At 45.5% G+C, this 25,411-nt stretch overlaps 2 protein-coding genes across 3 annotated transcripts in view; both read left to right on the top strand.

The window, feature by feature from the left end:
- Positions 1-795, top strand: part of PCBD2 (pterin-4 alpha-carbinolamine dehydratase 2) — a 63,050-nt gene extending 62,255 nt beyond the window's left edge. For both annotated transcript variants that reach the window (XM_090288300.1, XM_090288299.1), the window contains exon 4: positions 558-795. In XM_090288300.1, the coding sequence (XP_090144426.1) occupies positions 558-653 (96 nt within the window). In that variant the 3' untranslated portion in view covers positions 654-795. The remainder of the gene's footprint in view (positions 1-557) is intronic.
- A 7,050-nt stretch (positions 796-7,845) lies between these two features.
- CATSPER3 (cation channel sperm associated 3) lies at positions 7,846-23,769 on the top strand. Its single transcript, XM_090288296.1, has 7 exons — positions 7,846-7,970; positions 14,883-15,122; positions 19,899-20,081; positions 20,755-20,895; positions 21,246-21,365; positions 22,107-22,264; positions 23,220-23,769. The coding sequence occupies exons 1-7, from the start codon at positions 7,884-7,886 to the stop codon at positions 23,323-23,325; spliced, it is 1,035 nt and encodes a 344-aa protein (XP_090144422.1). The 5' UTR covers positions 7,846-7,883; the 3' UTR covers positions 23,326-23,769.
- The last annotated feature ends 1,642 nt before the right edge of the window (positions 23,770-25,411 follow it).

Genomic DNA, 25,411 nt, shown 5'->3' with positions numbered 1-25,411 from the left:
GAGGCCGTGATAAGTGAACTGTGATATAGCGAAGGACTGCTGTATAAACTTTTCTTTCACAGTTGCCTCTCTTTGCCCATAACTCTGCTTTTGCCTTTTCATTGGTTTGTCAAGAAGCAAGAGTCTGTTCCTTCATCTCACCCCCACCTCACTTCCCCAATTTGGAAATGGGCTTTTTTAACATTGCTAAGATATTACATTTGATAGCTTCGTTTTCTTCAGTGGCCTGAGAATAGTGGGTATAATTAAAGTAATGGGAGATCAAACGGAACCTCAGTCTCTCTCTCTTTTTCCCTAAGAGACAAGATTTGAGATTCGGGCAGCTGAATTGCCCTTCGTATGAGAGAATCTTTTTATCCCTGGACAACTGCTGGGCAGACTGTGCCCTGTAGTTTGTTGGGCTTTGGAAATGCTCTGCTTATTCATGTTTTCTAAACCATTTAATCTCTTCAGTTCTTAAATGTGAAAGTTGGAATATAGATTGATTTCTGAACCACCAAAGGAGAATACCATGAATCACAGGTCAGGGTTTTAAAAACTGCTTCTCTCTTTCTTAGGTCCAGATAACTCTTACTTCGCATGACCGTGGTCAGCTGACCAAAAGAGATGTGAAACTGGCCAAGTTTATTGAAAAAGCAGCTGCTTCTATGTGATTTCTTTCAAAATGCATGTAAAATCTTATACAGGTGCCGTATATTTTGAAGGTGATTAACATGAGCAAATCAAGTTGTAAATTTAAGTTCAACTTTATATACTGCATTTTGTAAAAATCAGTGCTAAATACAAAATGATTTAAATGTGAGTCTGAGGTATATTTCATTATATCTAAACCACATATATAAGGCAAACCTAGGTAATTATATTAATATAACATTATTATAAATTATTATAATTTATAATTATTAAAAGTAATGAGAGAGAGAGAGAAAGTAAGAAAGAGAAGAGAGCGAGCATTCTTAAAGACCAGGAATTAAGATGAGGGAGCATTTACACATTTTATAACTCAGAAATTCAAGTCATCATGGTGACTTTACAAATGCATTGTGTTGGAGAATAGTTGTAAGATAGAAAAATAATGATGAACTCTGTAGGTAAAGGGTTTTAACCATCTATATCAATTCTTATGAATTTCGGCTTTAGCTGCTGTTATTACTGAAGTAGTTACTTAGATTACAAAGTCACAAAAGTTGGGTAAGCTATCTTGTTGAAGGGAGTTGAAGGGAGAGGACAAGTGTTTTGTCCACGGATTCCAGGAAGGTGAGACGATAGCAGGATTCACAGTCATAAATGACCAGCTTACCTGATTACTTGAATTACTGAGTCAAGGATGAACCAAGGGTCATTTTTTTTTTCATTACTTGCTTGTTGTGGCCTCTGAACTGAAGTTCTATAGTCATTGAGCTTGAAGCTACTTGGGTATTATCCAGTAATGAGCTCTGTTTACTCTGTGTGTCACCGACAGGAGTAAAATGGAATAGAAAGTAATCAAAAATTGAAACGACAGTATTCTGTGAAGGAACTCAGGAATATACTTATTACTGAGCTTAGAACGCAAATTAAAAATGTATACAGGGTGGGCAAAAGTAGGTTTACAGTTGTACATATGGAAAAATACAAATAAATGACAAGTGATAAATAATAATACAAGAATAAACTCCATGTTTTGTATACTCACAACTGTAAACCTACTTTTGCCCACCCCTGTATATATTCATCCAAGGAACAGGTGTTAATCCCTTGAAGCGTTATTGTGGTGGGATTTAATCGGGATCATCTTTGTAACCCACTCAACTTCAGAGGCCAGAGAACTCGCTCCCCACCCCTCCCTGGCCTCCAGTCTGAGAAACCCTATGGGAACGTTACCAGGCGAACTCTCTGAGGCCAGTTCCGGCTGGTTCTTTGGCCTGGGAAAGGCCGGTATCATCAGTAGTGTCCTGTGGGTACAGAGTGTGCAAGGGGGGAGGGGGGAGGCCGCCTAGGCTCTGTGGCCGCCGGGATAGCAGAGCCTGGTGCTCGAACTTGTGCTTCTTCGTGTTTTTTTAGAGGAAAAGGCAAATCTGTGTGTTTTTATAAACTCTTACTTCCAGATTTTGAGGGACTTTTTAGTTCAGTGCTTCAATTTTTTACATGAGTTTTTAAACATGGAAAAAATACACATTTTAAAAGAGTGAATAACACATTGAATCCAAGATTTTGCCCCAGTTACTTCATATAATCCCCCATTTCCTTTTTCTTTGCTCAAGTATTTAAAAGCAAATCCCTGACAGCATTTCATTTTATCCCTACATCCTTCAGTAAATATCTCTAGAAAATATGGTCATTTTCTTGTATAAACCAGAATGCCATTATCACACCTAACAAAATAAACCATGATTTCTTGGTATCACCTAATACCCAGGCAAAATCAAATTGCCCTGAAGGTCAAGAATGTGTTTGGACAGTAATTTTGTTCTAATCAGGATCAACATGAAGTCCACCCATCACATCTGGTTGTGTGTCTTTTTAATCTTTCAATCTAGAGCAAGCAAGCTCTCCTCCCTTCCCTCTGCCTTCCCCATATTATTGACTTATTGCAAAAAATGGGACGGGGTCCTATAGAATATTCCACCTTCTGGATTTGTTTGTTTACTCTCTTGTGGTACAATTTAACTTGTTTTATTGTACCCTGAATGGAAACCTTTCCCCCTATTTTGAATGTATGCTTAGTCTGAGAGGCTAAACTCGTTGGCTGTTAACATTCACCACATCCAGCGCAGTAGAGAAAGTATGACATGGCTCATAATTGCAGTGGTATAGACCTGAGGATGCAGCTGCTAATTAGCATCTTCATGGGGGTTTGACATAAGGTTCACGTTAAGGGCGTCGCATCTGCTGGAACTCAAAAACTACTACAGAGAATCAAAGGTCCCATACCAAGTCTATGGAAATACTCATTGCGCTACATTCCAACAGAACGAGTCCCCAGACTTGCTTCAGGTAACTGACATTTCAACTTAAGAGACATTGGCAAGGTGTGAGGCCCCCAAGTTCCCTTCTGTTCCAAATCTTTGTGTGATGGCACCGGTGTCTCTGATGTGGTAAGTTTTGGTTTTCCTCCTTTTTTTTTTTTGGTAAATGATCACTGGAGTAGAGAGAAGTTAAATGGACATGACCTATGACCCTTGCATGACCTCCATAGATAAACCAGGGCCAGCATGTTGACAAGTGTCCTTCCCTAAAATGAAGTTATGAAAGTTCTGAAAATAATGCTTACTTTCTGACATTGATAAGATTTAGGAAATCTTTGGATACATAGTATAGGCATGGTTTTTATGTTTTTTGCTTTAGACAAAAAACAGCGACGTCTATATTTTTGAACACAAACCTGACCTTTTTTAGTATATTGAAATATTGGACTAGTAGTGTTGGTGTGAAGCAGTCTTTACGCTGTCTAATTTAGCATTCAAAAATACGCTCGGTGAACTCGGTAACTTTCAGGTTTGTAAAATTTCCTGAAAACAGCAAGAACTGTAATAGGGTTTGGCTATCATCTGTGAGCTTTGTGTTTCAGTGCCAGTTACTTGGGACTACTAAAGGAAGGACTCTTGGCCAGAAGACTTGAGTCACTGAGCGGCCATGCCTGCTGACTTCCCCTGTCGAGTGCCGCTGAGGTGCTGCTGCCCACGGTGGGCGGGGTGCGAGTTGCTGCTGAAGGGCAAAAGAGGTGCCCGGTTGGCCTCTCATCCCGGATGCCCATATCTTCATGAGAAGATCTGGATTCAGTAGACCCTGATAAGCTTGTCACCTCTAATCCCACTCAGCGGCCAGAGTTCCATTCCCAGATGGGATGTCTTCATCGGTTACTGCAGAAACCACCTTTGCTGCGCTGAAGCAGTGCAGTAGGAACAGCTGGGCTCTACTCTGCTGCTCCTAGCTGGCCGCCCTTCCTTACCCCTCCAAGCACCGTGAAGAATTCTTTGTATTATGCTCTTCTCCAGTTCTCCCAAAAGCATTGCTTTGGTGCTTAAAGAGGGAAGGCATAGAAGTGTATCATTGGGGCTCCTGAAGGGTGACACTGTGCTCAGCTACATGAGTGAGCATAAGGACCCCCAGTGCCATTCATTTGTATATTCACATAGCACACACTTACTGAGGGCCTTCTGTGTGTCCCTAGTGGGACTGGGCACATGGATGCATTGAGGCAGGTGGAAACAGAATGATTCAGGCTCTCTCCGAGCAGCTGTCCCAGGAGGCCACTGTGGGGATGTTGGGCAAGGAGCCCAGAAGGTGTTAGGGGGCATATGGCCAAAGGAGGCCAAAGGAGGTATGGGAGGAACTGATCCCGGAGGGAGGGAATGTCGACTGAGAAGATGAGACTAAAGTTTGAATCTTGGGGACGTTAATTAAAGTGATTCTTAAAGCTTGACTATTGATTTTAAATGGAGAAATTGAGTAAATTTAGTATATTGGTTGCCTGCAAGAGTATTTTCATACAAGGTATGGTCATTTACACTTGTGTTAGAAAACCTGGGACGGCGGAGGTGGTGGGTGGTCACCTTGTTTTCTTGTGGCCCAAGAACTTAGGCTTCCAGGAATTTTACCAATTTAGCCACTGAAGATTTAGTATACCACAGGGCTACCTAGATCCCTCTGTCTTGAATTGCCTTAAAACCAAAGGGGTAGAAAAGCAAGGAGAATATATTAACCCTTTGAGTGCCAACATTGCGGTGAGCGATGCTGACAAATTTTCCCAAAAGTGCCAGCGTCGCTCCCAGTGACTCTTTGATGGCTATAAATGTAAATAACAATGGAATAATTTGTATTTTATGTTTTGTTCTCTTTTTTTGTACCTCAGGTGATATATTGATATAACTTTTTCTCATGTTGATCCAAGTTTTGAATTTTTATGCTTATTCAAATACTGACATATTAATTCTGTTATAATTTTTACTTACATTTTAAATGGTTCTTTTAATTTCATTTATCTTTGCAATAATCATCGAAACTATGCAGTGTGCATGATAAGGAAGCTTTTGCTAATGGATATTTTCATTGCTTCATGGCATAGCATTAGCATTCTGTTTATAAACTGTTTTTCACTGTTGATATCTATTGATATATGCCTCTAGTGTGAATCCCGTTTGTGTTCACTTTCTTTTGTACATTATGAAGTCTTTTTTTCAAAAATGTATGGAATATTTGGCATACTTCTTATCCATGTTGCTATGTGATTTTTCAAATTATAATCATAGGTTTTATATTATGTCATATATTATACTTCAAAAGCCATATTGAAGGAAGTAGTTTATTCTTTCTAAAATAATGGTTATAATAAAATAATTTTAATGTAATAAATTTTTGCTAAATTGCATCAAAGAACACTACTTACAAAAGAAGAGCATATTTGCTGTATGTCGTGAAATTTTCAGCAAATTATGAATGATAATGTTTTTATAGACATTTTTCATAAATGCATTTCTCAGCAAAATAGGCTGGCATTTCTCACACGAATTTTAGCAATTACACATGGCACTCAAGGGGTTAATCCGAGAACTGAACAGGGCAAAAAATCCTATTGCTCTTGTACCTAAACATCTCTGTCCCATGGGCTCATCCCTTACAGTCTAGGTGGTTCATGGGTATAGTCCCTGCCTCCGATTAGCCTTCCGTTTCTTCTGTTGTAGCTACAAACCCATCAAAACCTCTCCTTGCCCTTCCAGGTGTTTTCAGGGCTGTGGCCTTGTTCTTAGCACCTCAGAGAACTTTGCTTTCCCCTCTTCTATGACCTCTAACTTAACAGTAACGTATTAAGGCCTTTGTCTGTCAGATAGGCTACTTCACGAAGAAGGGGTTTTCGTCTGGCTTATCTCTGGTATCTCCTAACTTGAGCCTGGAGCTTCACAGTTGCAGGGTGCTCATAACTCCTTTGCTGAACTGAGGTGCCCAGTCTTCTTGGGAAGAAAAGAGCTGTGCATAAATCAGCTAGGAAGCTTGCCCGACCAGGGGCCTGCAAGCTAGTAACGGGCTGGAATGCCCAAGGGTGACCTCATAAAGCAAGGATTCTCCCTGTTGACCCTTCTCTGCCGCCTCTGGAATCTAGTGGGCGAGGAAATTACCAAGCAGAGATTTTCTGTTGGATGATAAAAGAAAGGAACACAAATTGAAAGTGGAAAATGTTTCGACACTTCTATAGCCAGACCCGCTCAAGAGTCATTTCTAGTTCCCTGTTGGATAATGTATTAGCCGTGTTCTGTGTGAGATTCAGGACGTTTCAGTAAATATTCTCCATTTCTACTGCTTGTTAGGAAATGTGCAATTGGCAGTGGGGGCAGGGTGCCAGTACTCTCAGCCTCTTCCTGTAGGCACTCGTGCACTTCTCAAACTGAGGTGCAGGTCTTCACTAGCTTGATTTCTCTGACCGGTGGGTGTGGGGAAGGCTCAGCCAGACATATCACTTCTTTGGTTTTAGTTTCAGGACTGGCTGGTTAAGTCAAATATTCAGTCACGCTCTTACTTGGCCTGTAGACTGAATGACTAGTTTGACTTCGTTTTGTCCTTTTGTGTTAACTGTGTTGGATAATTTAAAGACTTCTTTTTTTTTTTTTTTTTTGGTAACTGACCCTATCTCAAATCAGATAATGAAAAGTACACATCTTGTTTTTATACATTATAGAAATATATATTCTGTTTTTTACTATTATGAGAATGTGTTCATTTGTTAACATATAATGGAAAAAATGTCATACTCTTAGAGAAAAATTGCAAAGCATGGATAAGTATAAACAAACAGGAAAAAGAATCACCTAAAACCTCACCACTATCAGCATTTTGACATATTTTCTGCCAAGTTTTTTCTACCCATTTTTGCACAGTTGAGATAAGTAGAGAATTTTGTATCTTGTTTTTGTGTTTTACTCTCCAGTGGATCATAAACATTTTTCTAAATCATGAAAAATGCATAGACATATTTTAGTATCTACAATATTCCATGAGATGGATATGCTGTAATTTACTTAATCAGCCTTTTGTTGAGACTTTTAAACTGTTTCCATAAATAATGCTGGGATAAACACACTAGGCCCAAGTCACTGCATTTCAGGTTGTATTCTCTTGGGGTAGATTTTTGGGTCAGAGGATTTGCACAGTTCTAAGACTTTTCAGAAAAATGTCAGTTTACATTCCCCCTTACAGTTTATGAGAATGCTTGATCACACTACACTATTGCCGACATTCAATATTATTATGACTGAGTCTTTGCTGATTTTATAAGCAAGAAGAATAGTTTTACTTAATTTTTATCTCCCTGATTAGTAGTACTGCTGAACATTTCGGGGAAAGTTTATTGCCACTGTAATTCTTTCATGAATTGACTGTGTTTACTCATTTTTTTTTTTAGAGTGTTTTTTATCATTGATTTGTAAGCACTTGTCTGGGTGATTATTTGATTATTATCCATTTTCCTTACTAGACCGACCATACTTAATTTAGTTTTGCTCACATTATATCCGCAGTACCTGCTGTAATGCCTGGCATGTAGTAGTTATTCAATAAAAATTTGTAGAACAAGTAAGTGAAAATGATGCCTTGTTTTACTTGAGAAGGAATGGTAACCATTCTGTTTCAGAGGTCTAGAGAAAAAGAACTTAGAAACTGAGTGAAGACAGACCCACTTAAGTGATCATCTTATGTATTTCAGGGGTCATTCAGTCAGTATTTGTTTGTAATTTTAAAGTATATATAAACTTACACTCACAGAAGGGGGAAAGCAGACCTAGTCCCTACAAAAAAAGATGCCCTGTTTGGGGATAATCATGCTTCTTATTCAACTTTTTGACAGGAGGAAAGATACTCAATGTCAGGCATTTGTGAAGAGAATCATAACGAGTCCTCTGTTTAAGATAATTATGATTAGCATCATCTCAGTGAATGCCTTTTTGGAGATCTTGTGGACTGATTATAAAATAAGATACAACCTCTTCAGACTTGGTGAGGTAAGCAGACAAAATGGATCCATTTCATTTTCTGTTTCACATGTTTTAATTTTGAAAATGTTATGCAATTTTAAGGCATTTTGTTCAAGAAAATTTTTTCTAGAGAAATTCTAAGGGCTTTAAAATGCACTCTAAAATCTGGGGATGAGCCCTGTCTGGGTAGCTCAGGTGGTTAGTGTTGTCCTGATACGCCAAGGTTGTGGGTATGGTTGCTGGTCAGGGCACATACAAGAATCTGTAACAAAATGCATCCCTGGCTGACTGCCCCTTCGAAAGCCGATACTCAAGAAGCCGGTGCTGATGTAAAGGAAAGTGACTTTATTCAGGTGCCAGCAACCTGGAAAATGGGGGACTTATCTCAAAGCCCATCTTAGCATCTCAGGCATCATGGCTAGTTATAATTCCAAAGGTAACCACCAAGAAACTAAAAATATACAGAAAAACAAATTAGAAAGGAATGAAAATGATACACTACAAACACACACACAAACACACACGTGCATGCATGCAAGCCATAATGGAGGAATTGAGGAACAAAAAAGATGTGAATATATTGAAAAAAATAGCAAAATGGCAGAAATATTTTCCTATCAGTAATTACCTTAAATGTAAATGAATTAAACTACAATTAAGACAGACTGGATCATCAAAAAGTCCACATATTTGCTATCTATGAGAGATTCACTTGATATCTAAAGATATAAATAGGTTGAAAGTGAAAAGTGGAAAATATTCCATGCAAATAGAAACTAAAGGAGGGCTGGGTTGGCTATACTAACATCAGACAAAATAGACATCAAGGCAAAAACTCTTAAAAGAGGCAAAGAAGGACATTGTGTATTGAAAAGGGTCAATTCATCGAGAAGATACAAGGTTTTCTCAAGTACATACAGGACATTCTTCAGTGTAGACTATATGTTAGGCCACAAAACAAGTCTCAAATTAAAAAATATTAAAATCATACAAAATATCTCCTCTGACAATGGAATGCAATGAAAACTATAACAGCAGGAAAACTTGAAATTTTTTGTAATATATGAAATTAAACGACACTCTTAAATATCCAGTAGGTCAAAGAAGAAATCAAAAGGTGATTAGAGAAATTCTTTAAGACAAAAGAAAATGAAAACAGCATATTAATGCAGGATGCGGCAGAAGCAGTGCTTCAAGGGAGATTTATATTTGTAAATGCCTGCATAGGAAAGAAGAGAGGTCTCAAATGAATAACTTAACTTTATGCCTTAAGGAACTACAAAAAGAAGAGCAAACTAAACCCAAAGCTACCAAAAGGAGGGGAATAAAAAAGATTAGAGTCAGATAAAAAAGAAATAGAGAATAGATAAACAATAGAGAAAATAAAAATTTTGTTCTTCAAAAAGATCAACCAAATTGGCCAAGTTTTAGCTAGATTGACTAAGAAAAATAACAGAAGACTCAAATTTCTGAAAATATAAATGAAAGGACATTACTACTCAGCATATAGAAATAAAAAGGGTTATAAGAGAATACTATGAACAATTGTATGCCAACAAATTGATAGCCTAGATGAAACAAACCAACTACCAAACTGACTCAAGAAGAAATAGAAAACAGACATATTGGAATAGACCATAACAAGTAAAAAGATTAAGTCACTAATAAAAAGCCTCCCAGAAAGAAATGCCCAGGACCAGATTTCTTCACTAGTTAATTCTGCCTTGCATTTAAAAAAGAATGAACACCAATCCTCAAACTCTTCCAAAATATAGAAAAGAAGGGTCTACTCTTGAACTCATTCCATGAGGCTAGCATTACTCTGACACTAAAGACAGACAAAGACATCATAATAAAAAAAAAATTACAGAAAAATAATGAATATAAATGCAAAAAATCCTCAGTGGCATATTAACAAAATGAACCCAGCAGTAACTTAAAAAGGATTATGCACCACGACCACGTAGGATTTATCCCATAATGCAAGGTTCAACATATGAAAATCAATGTAATACACCAATAGAATGAAGGGGAAAATCCACATGATTACTTCAGTTGATGCTGAAAAAAATCTCACACCCTTTGATCCAAAGCTACAAATAGGTTGAAAGTGAAAGAATGAAAAGATAACTCCATGCAAATGGAAACCAAAAAAAGGCTTTGTTGGCTATACTAAACAATAAACTAGAAACAGTAGGGAAATTTTTTTTTTAGTATATTTTATTGATTATGCTTTTACAGTTGTCCCTATTTCTTTTCCCTTTGCTCCACTCCACCCAGTACCTCCCTTCCCTCCAGGAATCCCACCCCCCTTAGTTCATGTCCATGGGTCGCACATATAAGTTCTTTGGCTTCTCCCTTTCCTGTATTATTATTAACTTCCTCCTGTCTATTTGGAACAGAAATTCTTTAACTTGAGAGTGAATATTTATGAAAAAATGCACAGCTAACATACTCCATAGTGAAAGACTGAAAGTTTTCCCCCTAAGATCAGGAACAAGACAAAAATCCCTGCTTCCACAATTATTCAAACATTGTACTGGAAGTTCTAACCAGAGTAGTTAGGCAAGGAGAAGAAATAAAAGGTATCCAAACTGAAATGGAAGAGTTGAAATTATCTTTATTTGCAGATGGCTTGATCTTATACATAAAAAATCCTGAAGAATTCACATATGTGCCCTGACTGGTGTGGCCCAGTTGGTTGGAGAGTCGTCCCGTAGAGTGAAAGGTCATGGGTTTGATTCCCTGTCAGGGCACATACCCAGGCTGGGGGTTTGATCCCCAGTCAGGGTGCATGTGAGTAAACAGCCAATTGATGGTTCTCTCTCACATTGATGTTTGTCTCTCTCCCTTCCTCTCTCTCTGAAAGCAATGGAAAAAAAAAAAAAAAGTCCCAGGGTGAGATTAAAAATTTTTTTAAAAAGAATGCATGCATGCACACACAACTATTAGATCTATTAAATAAATTCAGCAAGTTGCAGGATACAAGACCAACAATAAAAATCAACTGATTTCTATACACTAACAATGTACAATCTGAAATGGAAATTAAGAAAATTTTGTTTACAATAGCATCCAAAATAATAAAATACTCAGGAGTAAGTTTATCCAAGGAAATGAAAGATGTGTATAATGAAAGTTATAAAATATTGCTGAAAGAAATCAAATAAGACACAGATAAATGGGAAGACCCCATATCATGGATTAGAAGATTTAAGACTTAAAACTATCCAAAACAAACTACAAAGTCATTGCAATCTCTATCAAAATTTTAACAGCCTTTAAAAAAAAATGAAATTGAAAAGTAGGTCCTCCAATTCCTATGGACGTGCCAGGGGCCCTGATTGACCCAAACTATTGAAAATAAAGAAGAAAGTTGGAGGACTTGCACTTTCTGACTTCAAAACTTACTACAAAGATAAAGTAATCAAAAACAGTGTGGTACTGGCATATGGATACACATACCTGTAGACCCATAGAATAGGATCGAGATTCTAGACATAAATCCAATTATCTATTGCCACCTGATTTTTTACAAGGGTGCCAAGACCATTCAGTGGGAGGAAGAATAGTCTTTTCATCAAATGGTGCTGGGACAACATGATATCTGCATACAGAAGAGTAAAGTTGGATCGTGTCTCACACCATATATAAAAATTAACTCAAAATGGATCAATATCCTAAATATAAAAGCTAGAACTCTTAAAAGAAAACAGGTAAATCTTCATGACCTTGGATTTGGCGATGGATTCTTAGATATGACATCAAGAGCACAGGTAAAAGAAAAAAAGGTAATATGGATTTATCAAAATAAAAACATTTGTGAATCTAAGGACACAATCAAGAGTGAAAATATAACCCATAGAGTGGGAGAAAATACTTGCAAATCATATCCGATAAGGGATTAATATCCAGAATATATAATGAACTTACACAACTCAACAATCTAAACAACCCAATTTAGAAAATGGGCAAAGGGCTTGAATAGGCATTTCTCCGAAGATACACAAATGACCAGTAAGCACATGAAAAGATATTCACCGTCACTAGGCATTAGAATTGGAAATACAAATGAAAACCACAAGGAGATACAACTTCATACCCATTAGGACAGCTAGTATTAAAACAAAAGACTGTAAATGGAAAATGAGTGTTTGTGAAGATATGAGAAATTAGGACCCTGTGCATTTCTCATAGAAATAAAATGTTTTATCCACCATAGAAAACAATTGGCAGTTCCTCAAAAAGTTAAACATAGAATGACCGTATGATCCAGCAATTCCACTTCTAGGTATATACCCAAAAGAATTAAAGATAGGCACTCAAAACAGATACTTGTACACCAATGTTCATAGCAGCATTATTCACAATAGCCAAAAGGTAGAAGCAGCCCAAGTGTTCTTCAGCTGATGAATGGATAAAGGAAATGGAATATTATTCAGCCTTAAGAGGAATGAAATTGATACATGCTACAATGTGGATGAATCTTGAAAACATTATACTAAAAGAAAAAAAAAAACAGATACAAAAGGGCAAATGCTATATGTCTCTACTTAAATGAAGTACCTAAAATAGATAAATTCATACAAACAGAATAGAGTTTACTAGGAGCATGGGGAAGAGGTGATAAACAATATTGTTTGTTGGGTACAGAATTTCTGTTTGAGGTGATGAAATAGTTTTGGAAATGTATTGTGATGGTTGCACAATATTGTATATCTGCTTACTCCCACTGAATTAACTGTACACATAAAAATTATTAAAAATAGAAACTTTGTGGTATGTACAGTTTACCACAATCAGAAAACAAAGATAATAAATACTCAAAACTAATCCTCTACACACTGAATTCTTCAGTTTAAAAAGATGAATTTTATGGTACATGAAGTATATTTCAATTTTGAAAATTAATGAGCTAACCTGTTGGAAAAGAGCAGTAGAATAATATCAAAAAAGAAGGGAAAAGGAAGACGTAGAAGGGAAAAAGAAGGAATGTAGACAAAGGGAAATAGTAAAGATAAGACCAAAAATGAATGAAAAAGAAAGCAAGATTCAATAGAAAGTATCAATAGAGCCGAAAGTCAGGTCTTAGAAAATAATTAAAATAACTTTCTTCATGAGACAAACTAAATTGAAGCTCTGAAATCTGTTAGGAATTATAACAGGAAATTACAGATATAGCTGATATCAGAAATCTAATACTTTTATGCCAATAAATTTGAAAACCTAGCTGAAATAAGACAATGTGCTAGAAAAAAAATGTTACAAAACTGACTCAATAAAGCAAAAACCTGCAATAATCTCATATGTTCATCTATGTCCTTTAATAGTGATAAAGTGTTGAATTAGTAGTTAAAAATTTCACCTCCCCAAACAAACCTGGACTAGACGGGTTCCAACCCAAACTCATCTCAGTTAGAGGCATCACCCAGTTTCTCTCTTTGAAACCCTACAGGCTTCCTTGCCTGTTCTCTGCCTTAATGCATCCTTGAGTCCATCAGCAAGTCCCATCATCACCACCTACAAAATACATGGAGAATTTGTCCTCTTCTCAACTGCACACTATTCCTCAACCAAGTCCCGGTTTACCTCACTCTTGCCTGCATGACTGCTAGAAACCTGTTCCAATATCCATCGCCTCTTTCCTAACCCGCCTCCTAGTCGCCAGCTTGCAGGTTCCCCCACAGCCTCTTTTCTCTCAAAAATGTAAATCAGGTCCTGATTGGTGTGACTCAGTTGGGCATTAGTTCCCCTGAAGCAAAAGGTCGCTGGTTTGATCCCCCGTCAGGACACGTGCCTAGGTTGTGGGCTTGATCCCTGGTTGGGGCCTGCAAGAAGCAACTGACCGATGTTTCTCTCTCACATTGATGTTTCTCTCTTTTCCTTCCCTTCCCCCCTCTCTAAACATAAAAAATAAAAATACTGTAAGTTCATTTCACTTCCTTGCTCAAAATCCTCCAAGGCTGAGATTAAAATCCAGAGCTCTTACCAGCGCACAAAGCCGTTCCCCCACAGCCTGTGTCTCCTGCCCCGCTCTTCCTTTCTGTTCCAGCCATGCTGGCCTTGCTATCCTTCCACACCTTTCTTGCCTTAGACCTCTTGCTCACCTTTGGGAAGCATCTCCCAGTTTTTTAGTAACTCCATTCCTGGCAACAGTGGGGCCTCCACTCAGCACCTTTGCTAAAAGAGTTGCTACAACTGCCCATCCCCAACCTGACCAGTCCCTCTGTCTGCTTTGACTATTTCATATTCCTTCCTATCTGCTGTAATATATATGAACTTGTTTAAGCATTTATTTCTATCTCTTATTAGACTGTAAACTTCCTTTGGGCTGGACGTTGTATCTTACTCATTGTTGCATTTCCCGGTGCCTAAATGGTGCTTGCTTGGCACGTGACACATGTTCATTCAAAGTGTCTTCAATGAGTGAATGATGATAAGGATAAAACTTAGACGACTCAGAAAGTGCCTTTTGGTAAAAACAAAGCTGTTGGAGTTGTAGATGCATAAAAATTTTAGTAAGATTACTTCATAAAGTATAAATGTGGAAAAAAGGAGCATTCTTTAGAAATAGATTAGTTAATTGATGTTTCAGTATGTATGGTTACTAGATTAAACATAAATACTTATCTGTATATAAAAATTAGGAAAGTCAATTTGGCCAGAAGACTCTTGGGATCTTATCTCTGGGCACCTTACGTTCAGGTTGTCATGCTGAGTTGCCTTATACCCGGGCCTATTTCAGCCTGTCAGTCAAACCCAGGACATCAGGCACATTGTGGGTGTACTTTGTGCCAGGGACTCTGCCTGGATCTCTCTCTCTCTCATGGGGTGGCTTAGGAGCCCCCACGCGCAGCCAGCGCATGCCTATTTGGGGGGCCCAGGCAGGGAGAGGGCCAGGGCTAGAGGTCTGACCTTCCAAACCTCACCACCCCTCAGGTCTCGGAGGTCATCTTTGTGTCCACCTATAGTGCCGAGTTCTACATGAAGCTCTACGTGGACCCCATCAACTACTGGAAGGATGGCTACAACCTTCTAGATCTGACAGTTATCGTCATTCTCACGATCCCCTACAGTCTCCGCAAGATCAAGGGCAAGCACTACCCCTACCTCAACATTGCTGATGGCCTGCAGTCCCTGCGCATCCTCAAGCTCATCACCTACAGCCGGGGCATCCGCGTGCGTAGCAGGGGGTGCTGTGGTTCTGGGAGTGCAGCTGTCAGGGCCCATCTGCCCACCAGCCCCTCATGAAATCATAATTGTACTACTGTCACCCATTACTGAGTCCCACTGTATAGGAGGTTGATCTTCACTGATGTTATCTCATTTAATCTAACAACAGTAGGAGGAAAGGTATTATTAGCTCCATTTTACAGATGAAGAAGTTGAGGCCCAAGGTCAGTCAGCAGTTAGATGCCAGAGCTGAGATTTGGAAGGTGTGTCTGACTCTAGAGTCACCTAAACTTTTCCTCTCTGCCATGCTGCAAAGTGTACCATTTTCTTAGGCACAGACTCTTCAAACCACCTGCCCAGGGGGGGCTCCAGCTTTCTGGTAGCCCAGGTCACTCACTGCTTTCCCCAAACAACTGAACATCTGCCGCTTCTTTTGATGGGAATAGTCTCATTACTTTGTTCAGGCAGCTCTGGAAATGCCGCCGAGAAGTCATGGGTGACCAGCCTTTCCTCAACCTGAGCTGACCCACCATACTCTTAGGCATTAGCCTGGGTGCAAGGTTGCTCACCCTGGCTCTGCAGCCTGTGTCCACGCTTCTCCAGGAAGGGGCTGGTTAGGACCTACCTGACCAGTGAGGGCGTGGCAGCCTGATGGGCTGAGAGATTGCTTATGGCCTAGCCTGGTGTCATCTAGGGCCTAGAGCTGACACTTGGGGAGCCCCTGTCTTAGGAGGAGGAGATAAGGACAAGGTTAAAGGGCTCCCCATGCCACCAAGCTCCATTCATTCATTCCTTGCCCTCATGGGGTCACGCAAGTTTGTGTCCCCTCCCAGACGATGTAGTCCAGCGTCCTCCTCCTCCTTGGGGCAAGGCACTGGGAAGAGGTGTCTGTTCTCCCAGGCTGCACTTTCTTATCTGTCATTTATGCCCTGGCGTCTTTCCTCTGCTCCAGTCACTAGTCCCTCTGAGCTTGCCAGCAACATCCTTGTCTCCAAGTCTACTTGCTGTTTCCCTTGTCACTGCCGTCTCTTGATTTTCCTCCCGCCCTTTGGGCAGAACTTCCCAGGTACACGTTTCTTTGCCTGGCTCCTAAGTGTTGTGTTGTCAGGACTGGTCCTGAGTTCTCTTCTCTGTGTATTCTCTCTGGGCGATCTTTTCCACTTTTCAGGCATCTTCACCTGCCCATGGCTCTCTCTGACCTTCAGACCCATCTGCCTCCTGGACATGTTGCTTGCTCCTCAAACTCTGCATGTCCCAGCTGGAAGTCACCCCCACTCTCAAATCCCCAGCCCTGGCTCCTCCTCCTGTGTTTTGTCTTTTGCTGAAAGGCACTCCCCACCAAGCCTATTCCACTTCCAAGTAATACGTTTGAGTGTTAGCTTTGACTGCTGTCTCCAGGAGCCCTGGTGCATGGCTCCCTACAGAGTTATCGGCTGCCCCCTTCTTTTCATGCCCATAGTTGTCATCTTTTTGCTGCCACCATCCACCTTTACCTGGGTCCCTGCAAAGGCTTCCCGAACGGCTGAGAGTTTGGGAACTGAAATGCCCAGCAGCTGGGGGAATCTCCCAAAGTGGACGTGAAATCATGACACCCTTCCTCTTGAAACCTGAGCCTGGTTCCCCTTGTTCATAGGCTAGAGACAGACCCTGTAATGTGACCTAGAAGTGGGGGAGGTGCTGGGCCGTGTCATGTAGATTCAAGAGGAGGGCAGGTGGTCAGGAGAGAAAACTGGAGGTCCCTGAGAGGTAGGTGCCAGGTGGTGGGCACCTCAGAACGAGGGAGTGATCAGACAGTGGGAGGTGAAGCCTGGTTTTTCCAGGTGTTTGGCACCAAGGGAGGAGGGGTCTAATGAGGTACAAGGGTTGCTGGGGATGAGGAAGTCAGGGGGCGAGGAGTCGGGGGGCAGGGGTGTATTCCACAAAGATGTTGAAGGCCCCCAGGATGACAGCAGGATGGGTGGGAGGGAGCCAGAGCGAGAGATACGAAACACTAGTGGACTGGGACCTTGGGAGGTTGGCCCTGCCCAGAAGCAGGAGCTTTATCCACAACTCTGCGCATGAAGCCGCAGGTGGCCTCCTGGGTCAGGTCTGGGGGGGATAGGCAGCCTCCCTCGAGAGGGCTGCTGAGCAGTGATGTCTTTGGGCAAGTGAGGATTTTTAGGTGAGGCCAGGAGAGGGATCACCATGGAATGAGGGGGCCAGAGACCTGCCAAGTCACATGAGGAAGGAGGTGATGGCAGTGGGCTGAGGGAGAGGGGAAGCAGAAAGGACTGAGGCAAGAGGGACTTCCGTCTCAGGGGCTGGGGGTGAGGTCAGGGCACTGACCTGTGCCTGCACCTTGAGAGGCTGAGAGCACCAGCTGTCTGCTAGCAGAGTGCATTGTCTTGGCCATGCCATGGCAGCCTGGTCAGAGGCGAAGCCTGAAGGTGCCTGGGGCTTAGAGCCTGGCAGGGACAGCCCATCCTTCAAGCCCAGGGATCCAGTGAGAGGAGCACAGCCCGCCCCGCTGGCCAAGCTTTATCCAGAACCCAGCTTGGCTTGCTTGGTGACTGCAGGCTTCCACTGTGCCTTGGCCCTCGTGGACATGCACAGAGACTGTGGGCATGCAGACACTGCACGCACACTGACATACAGCCCATGTTTGACCTCGGGTTTTCTGTTGTTAAGCAGAGCCTTGTACCCGAAAGTTGTTCCCTGGGACTGATAGGCCCCCTGGCTGTGGCTCTTCTGTGGCCTTTGGGATATTACTGGACTGTAGATCTTCAGGGGCCCAGAAGTGACTCTAAATGATGTGCCCTGGCTATACTGGCCAGCTGGCCAGGGGCCTGGGGGTGCCAAAGGTGGGGACCTGTACCTCTGCTATTTATGCTCATTGACGTCTAAGTGAGCCTTTAACAGAGCCACAGCCTCAGTGCCCAGAGCTGGCACTTGGGCACGTTCTTAGCTTCTATCCCCTGATTAATTAAAATGCTACTCTGCCTTCCACCTCATGGCAGTAAACCTGCACCAGGAGGAAACAGTCTCTTGTTTTTCACAGAGAGAGGTTCTGTTAGCTGGGCCCCTGAGGGTCAGAGTGTCCCTGTTTATCTGCATTTCAGTCTGTGAAGAACAACCTTCAGAAGCTGGGCTGTGGGAGCACCAGCCTCACCTGCCCCGCCGCGGCCTCCTTGAGGCTTATCATTTTCCTCATGTCACAGCAGCCGGGTCTGGGCATGTGCCCTGCCTGGAGGACCTCTTTATGCCCAGAATGCCCCGGAGCTTGACCCAGAGCCCAGGAAGGCTGAACTGGGGGCTGGGTATTATTTCCCTATAGGATTTGGGAATTCAGGAACGCACTGGGGGCTCGGCTGTAGGCCTGAAAGCCCAGGGCTTTCTCAGGGAAGGCAATGCAGGCCTCTGGGGTCTGGCAGCCACCTCGGAACTAGATTGCTGCACATTCTGAGTTGTGGACTAATAGGTCCTGCCTGGTTGTGCTTGAAGAACGTGGCCAAGGCCTGCTGTCAGGAGTCAGTCCCACATGGGCTTCCAGTGAGCGTGACCGCAGGCAGCTAGCCTGGAGGTGGAAGACGCAGCTGGGGCCTCCCCCACCTCTCTGCAGTGCCTCAGCTTTACCACTCCATGTGCCCCCTTCCACGCCCATATAGACCTCCTCTGCAGCTGGCGTCCCGTGCATTGCTCTGCGGACTCACCTCTTCAGTTGTGATGGCTCCTGGCAAAGAAGTTCCGTCTCTGTCTTGCAGGGAGAGCCAATTTTTCACATCTCAGCTCTTCTGGCATTAATCTCAAAGCACTAATTTTCTTCCCCCACGGGAGGAGGGAGGCATCTGACCTGCATTCACCCCTGCAGGCAGCTGCCAAACCAGCACACATGCAGGGCCGTGCCAGTGCTCTTGCATTGTCTCTCTGCTCCCTGGATTACCCCAAACCGTCCAGACTTCACTGTCCTGTGTCTCAGCTCTATCAGGTACCCCCTTTCCTGGTGTTAAGCTATTCACTGGTTTCCTAGCTTAGAAAAGGGGGCCTTTATGGTTGAAGATGGTGGCATGAGGCAAAGGGCTTGGGGGTTGGCCGCTGGACTGGAGTGTGAGCCTGGTGATCTCTCGTCTTGAGATGGGAAGAATGATAACACCTACCTACCTTGGCATGGTGTCTGTGATATCATCTAGGGGGGGGTAATCATGTATGGAGCATCTATTCCATGCAGGGTTCTGCGGCATGAAGAATGAAGGGTGAGGAGCCATGTACTGTGCTCCCCAGAAGTGGGCACTGTAGTGGGGTGTTAGGCGGAGGTCACAAGTCAGAGACCTGCCTGAGAAATAGGGCCCAGAAAGAATGGGAAGCCACGTTCCTCTCAGCCCTCTTCATTCCCATGCCCCAGGTGGCTCCCCCATTCTTCCTGGGCCTGGAAGAGCATTCAGGCTGGCCCTCAGTGAGCAGCAGGAGCAGGACCTTGGGATGACCATGAAGCCAGGCAGGGGTTCTAGTGGAGCAGTTAGTGGTGCTGATGGGGAGACTCCCCCAGATCAGAGACAGCACACACAATCTGCCATAGATGACAGAGGGTGGAGGCCAGGCTTTGGAGCTGTTAGACTGGCCCAGCCCTCAACATGGGCAGAGTTCCCCTCCTTCCCTCCCTCCCTCCCTGCGTCTCTCCCTCCAACCATTTATGGGCAGGTAGGGCACTGGATGCTGGCGACAGCTGTGGTTTGGGCAGGTTGGACCTCTGCCCCTGAGCCCTGCCCTGCCTGCAGCCTTGCCTAGCCCCGCACCTCTGCCTCGCAGACACTCATCACCGCCATCGGAAAGACGGCCTACACCGTAGCCTCCGTGCTCACCCTGCTCTTCATCCTGATGTACATCTTCGCTGTCCTGGGCTTCTGCCTGTTCGGAGGTCCAGATAGGGGTGACCTGGATAACTGGGGGAACCTGGCTGTGGCCTTCTTTACCCTCTTCAGCTTGGCGACGGTACTGTGTTTGGGAACAGTGGTGGGGGGGGTCCTTGAGAAGGGACTGCTAGCTGGTGTGAGTGTGTGGACATGCTGGTCCTCCCATGGGGCCTTCTCCATGTTCAGATACCTCACTGGGCAGGGGAAACTGAGGCAGAAGTGAGTGCTCTGGCATGGGTCCATCTGTCTCTATTCTTGTGACTCCCTTGGGGCATTCCCATTTGTCTCAGAGTTGTAAAAATCTCAAAGCGGTCTCGAAAGATGATTCATTTGGATGAAGTTTAGTTTAGAAGTGAAACCCATGTCACATAGCCTTTTTGGAACAGACTGTCACAAATCTACCCAGAATAAGCCTGCAAAGCCCAAGTCTAGAAGTCTAGACTCCATTAGACTCTGGAAAGACTAAAGTTTTTCCAGAGGAGTTTCCTGGCAGAGAGGAAGGATGAGAAGGATGGGAAGCCTTTTGGAGAAGAGCCCTCATGGCACCTTGGCCAGAAGTGCTCCCACCCAGTGGTGCCCTGCACCCCCAAGCCACCACATATGCACTGGAGTCAAAGGATTAGGGGGTGCTGAGGGGCTGATACAGGGCTGAGCCAGCCTCCTCCTAGTGGGGTGAGGGCTCCCTAAGGTGGGTGAGCTGGAGGCCCACCACTGGGCCTTGGCACTCAGCATGCCGTCCTCTGCCTGAGCAGGTTGATGGCTGGACAGACCTGCAGCAGAAACTGGACAATCGGAATTTCGCTCTGAGCCGAGCGTTCACTATCACCTTCATCTTGTTTGCCTCCTTCATCTTCCTCAGCATGTTCGTGGGAGTGATGATCATCCACACTGAGGTGAGGCTGTATGTGTGAGGATCGGAGGTCACCTTGGGGTGGCAGGCGGAGCTGTGAGCCCAAGTCTCCAGGCAGTACCCTGAGCTGTCTCCCTCCTGAAGGGAAGAGGAGGTGGCCAAGTGGGCCCCTCTCTCTGCAGCCCCGCTCTTCTCCCTGAGCCAGTGCGTCTCCCTGCCTCATGGTGGTAGCCCTTCAGGCAGGGGCTTGGGAAGTCACTGCAGCTGCATTGGCAGCTTCAGTGGGGGCCTCCTGCTGAGGGGTCTGAGCCACAGTGCAAGGCAAGGGAAAGAGGAAGATGGGGTGGGTATGCAGCAAGAATCCTCACCTCACCCCTTCCCCCCACTCTCCAGGACTCCATCAAAAAGTTTGAGCGGGAGCTGATGCTGGAGAGGCACATGATGCTCCTGAAAGAGAAACAGGTGATTGTGAAGCGGCAGCAGGAGGAGGTCAGCAGGCTGATACAGACCCAGGTGTGTGATCTCCCCTTGCAGATGGACAGTCAGGCTGAAGAAATGGCTGGGAAGAGGAGGCCAGGGCTTGTGGAGAGGGCAGGCTTTATTCTCAGCGCTTTTACATTTCTTTGGGCCTGTGGGAGTGTGGAGTGCTGTGATGGTAACATCTCCCTCCTTCACAGCCAGGCTGCATGGCTCCGCCCTGTGCCAGGAGTGCTCTTGTTACTTGGGGCTCACTGGGTGCCAGACAGGCATGTGCTCCTAGTGGGTGAGGCCATTCAAAGGTGTTACTAACTTTGGTTTTTCTAAACGGAACAAGAATGAACACAGCAGGCTGTGGAGTGTCTGTCAGGCCTGGGCTCCGAGCTCCCCACACTGGGCCCTGGGTGCTCTGCCAGGTCTGGACCGACTGCCCTGTTCTCCCCATGTGGCCTCCTCCTCTCTGAGGCAGAGACATCTGCCTTTCTTGAGTGTGCTCAAAGTTTGTTCAGGGCAGGTGAGGCCAGGCTGAGTCACACTCAGCCTCTTGCCGGTTCCTTCCTGTGTCATCTGTTCTCACACCAGGGATGGTGGCTCACGAGGCTACCTCGGTCAGGGTGTCCAGGCTCAGAGGGGCCAGGGGACCGGGGTTAGTCTCAGGACTCGTCCCGGGGCCAGGGCCAACTCTGCTTGGGCCCCTTGCGGAGGGTCCCCAGGTCTCTGTGCATCTTGGATGTTACCTGCTCCTTATCGTTGATCTCTTTATGCTTCCCTCCCTAGAAAAACGTTGACTGCAGAAGTTTCAGCGAGCTGGTAGAGAACTTCAAGCGGACCCTGCGGCACACTGACCCCATGGTCTTGGATGACTTTGGCACCAGCCTTCCCTTCATCGACGTCTACTTGTCCACGCTGGACAATCAGGACACGACGATCTACAAGTCAGTCACAGCCCCACCGACCCTGGCCCAAGGAGGCCAGGCCTTTTCTGGTCCCCACTTCCTTTGAGGCAGGGCCATGTCCGGTGCCCTGGGAGAGCAAGGGGCGCGACGGCCGATGAGCAGGGTGGGGCGAGGCCCTTCTTGGGTGTGCAGGGTTCCGTGTGTGCCTGGGGCTGGGCTCAGGTATGGACAGGCCCCAGGCCGGGGCGACTCTGCCCCCCTGCCCCTCCCCAGCCTGCCTGGCCGTATTTAAACGCTGGCCCCTTTGACTCTCAGGCCCCTCCCTGCTAACCCCTTTTCAGGGGCAGAGGAAAGAGCGCAGCTGGTGAGTCAGGAGCTGAGGCTTCTGACCTGATTCTGCCGCTACCTTCCTCTGTGACTCTGGGCCACCTCTGCCCCTTTTCCACCCGTCACATGAGGGGCTGCTGGACTGATTCCATGAAACCGTGAGCGTGGCCTGGCCTAGGGCTGTGCTCAGCGTAACTTCGCTGGGGTTTTAACTGGCCATTACTGCAGGAAGGGGACCTGGGCAGGGGCCCTGAGGAGTCACAGTGGGCTCTTGGAATAAGGAAGAACACGATGAGCCTGGGCAGAAGTCTCCTGGAGGGCTTCGTGGACTGGAGGAACTGCAGGGAGGGCATCAGGGAACACCCCCTCTTGGCCCAGAGGGGCCAGGCCATGTCTGGTCGTCCCCACATAGTGAACTCCATCAGAGCCCAGGAGTTTGTTGTCTCCAACTCCACTCATGTGTTGAAATAACTTACTCCGGGGGCCACAGGTAGAATGGCAGACCTGGATTCCAGTCCAGCCTGCTTGGGGTCTGAAGTCCTTGCTCTTTCCTGACCCCTACCCCCCCAAACTGCTAGGTGTGGTGACTGCCCAGGTGTGATGGGTGGGACCTGGCTGGCATGGAGCCCCACCCTGTGCTCAGACCCTGCTCCTGCTCCACTTCCAGGCTTCAGGAGCTGTACTACGAGATCGTGCATGTGCTGGGCCTGATGCTTGAAGACTTGCCCCAGAAGAAGCGGTCCCAGTTCTCAGAAGAGGTTGATGACAAGTAGTTCGGTGTGGGCACCTAGGCATGAGAGCCTTGAAGACTGTGACAGGCCCCCAAGTAAACACAGGATTTCTGAACTGGCCTCTTCATGGTTGCTGTGACCATGATGTTTCCCCAACTGGGGGTTGGATCTGAACAGGTGCCCATGAAGCCTGATTCCCCAACACCATCCACCTCACCACACAGCCAGATCTTGGCTCAAGACACATCTTGGCCAGTGGCCACCCCCAGAGGCCACACCGGATCTCTCCTCCCTTGACCCCAGTAGCAGGGACCCACTGTGTTCCTGGGGTAGCCACCTGAGGACCCCAGACCAAGAAGAGCCCCAGACTTAGCAGCCCCCTAAGAGTATATGGCTCCTTTGAGCTCGTGTGACCTACTTCCCTCTTGGAACCTCTGCTGGGTTCATCTCCAGGGGCATCCCCACACCTGGCAGAGCTTCATCTCTGGGGACCCCTTTGGAAGTTGTCTCTGCTTTCTCCTAGGCTCACAGAGGTTATGGTGCTCTGAGGGGTACAGCTGTGACTGGCAGGCTGTTGTGTGGGCATAGAGCCCAGGGTAGATTGATCTGGCTGGCTAGCATCAAGCACTTTGGACTGCTTCCCCTCTTATGGTTGATTAGGACTCTTCACTGAAAAGGTGCGATTTTTCTGCAACATTCCTAGCTGAGTGACTGCCAGAGCTGCCAGGGTCCTGGTACCATGCTGGTCCGTCCATGGTAGAGCTATTCAAAAGCCCAGATAGGGCAGGGGTGCTGGGACCCTTTGCTCCCAACTGGCTAGGCTAGAGGTCTGGCTGTTTCCCCTCTCCTCCATGGCTGCGGAGTATTCTCGAGGCCTGTCACCTTGGCGGTGATATCTCAGACAGATGAGGGGTGGGTTCTGGTGGAGCTGAGTTCAGAGAGACCCAAGACCCACACTGGGGAGACAGGTCAGCAGACACATGGGGTCAAGTTGAGAGTGGCTGGACAAAAGGGTCCCATGGGTGGGACCATGGGCTCCATCCAGGCCTGGGTGATAGCACCCCTGAAGCCACAGGACAAGGGCAGGTAGAAGCCTGTATTCATGTATTTATTTCTATATTGACTACTATTTACTGAGCTGTGGGGGTGGGGTGGGGCTGGGGTTCTGTGAAGAGAAGCCCACAGTCTAGTCCCGGCCCTCTCAGTGCCCACGGTTGCCTAGGGGAGACAGAAACCCAACCAGACTGGAGGAGAACATTTCCTGAGGAAGTGACAATACTTGTCTAAACGCAGAGAGCACACGTCTGCTAAGATACTCAAATCATGTCCATTTACAAACTAACACTCTCAGGACTGAATTGAGAATTACGTGAACAGTGCCAAGGATTGCTCTGGAGAGTAAGACCTGTCGCCATGCTGTGGGGAGCCCTCTGAGGGCAGGGACGGAACCTGGCTGCTTCCTGGGCTCGAGGGAACTTGGTGCCTCTGACCGGGAGCTGGGCCAGAGGTAAGCAGGGTGCCTGTGCCCTCTGTGGCCAGGGGAAAAGGCAGGGCCTGTGCGTTCAGTGCCCGACTGCGCTGGCTTAGGCTCCTGGGGTGCTGGGTAGGTGGGCGCGGCCAGCGGGGCCGTCGGGCCTCAGGCAGTGGCTCTGCTCAGGACGGGGGTAAAGCCCGTGCTGCCAGATGCTCACACTGGCTGTGCCAGCCTTGCTCAGGGGAACATGAGAACTCATCCAGCTGCTCTCCTGGAACCCTGGGAACTGCCCCAGGCATCTGGGAGTCAGCAAACGATTTAAAACTTGCCTCCAGGAGTTAGAAAGTGCCCTGGTTTCCCAGTCAGGAGAGCTGGATTCCTTCATGGGGTGACCTTGGCCCAGGTGTCCTGTCACTGGAAACCTCAGCTGTTTCCTCTGAGAAGTGGGCTGGTAAAACAGTAAGGGTCAGGTAAAATACATGTGACAGTGCAAAAAAGGATGTAGTGAGCTTAACAGTGTGTGCTTTCTGGCTGTCAGCTCTACCTCTGCTTGGTGGCCAGATGCAGAGTAGGCCATGCCAGTGAGGGGCTGAGAGGGACAGGGCCAACGTCAAGGTGGCAAGAGGAAAGTGAGGAGCTGAGAGCAGGGAGCGG

This window comes from Furipterus horrens, unplaced genomic scaffold, assembly GCF_987537825.1.
Source record: "Furipterus horrens unplaced genomic scaffold, mFurHor1.1.pri manual_scaffold_10, whole genome shotgun sequence".
Lineage (NCBI taxonomy): Eukaryota > Metazoa > Chordata > Mammalia > Chiroptera > Furipteridae > Furipterus > Furipterus horrens.
This window is presented reverse-complemented; position numbering and strand designations above follow the sequence as displayed.

Excerpts from the sequence above, each read along its gene's own strand:
- CATSPER3 (XM_090288296.1), top strand. The coding sequence starts at position 7,884 with ATGATTAGCATCATCTCAGTGAATGCCTTTTTGGAGATCTTGTGGACT. Across the intron at positions 20,896-21,245 it reads TGATGATCATCCACACTGAG|GACTCCATCAAAAAGTTTGA; the intron begins GTGAGGCTGTAT and ends CCCACTCTCCAG. Across the intron at positions 22,265-23,219 it reads CAGGACACGACGATCTACAA|GCTTCAGGAGCTGTACTACG; the intron begins GTCAGTCACAGC and ends CTCCACTTCCAG.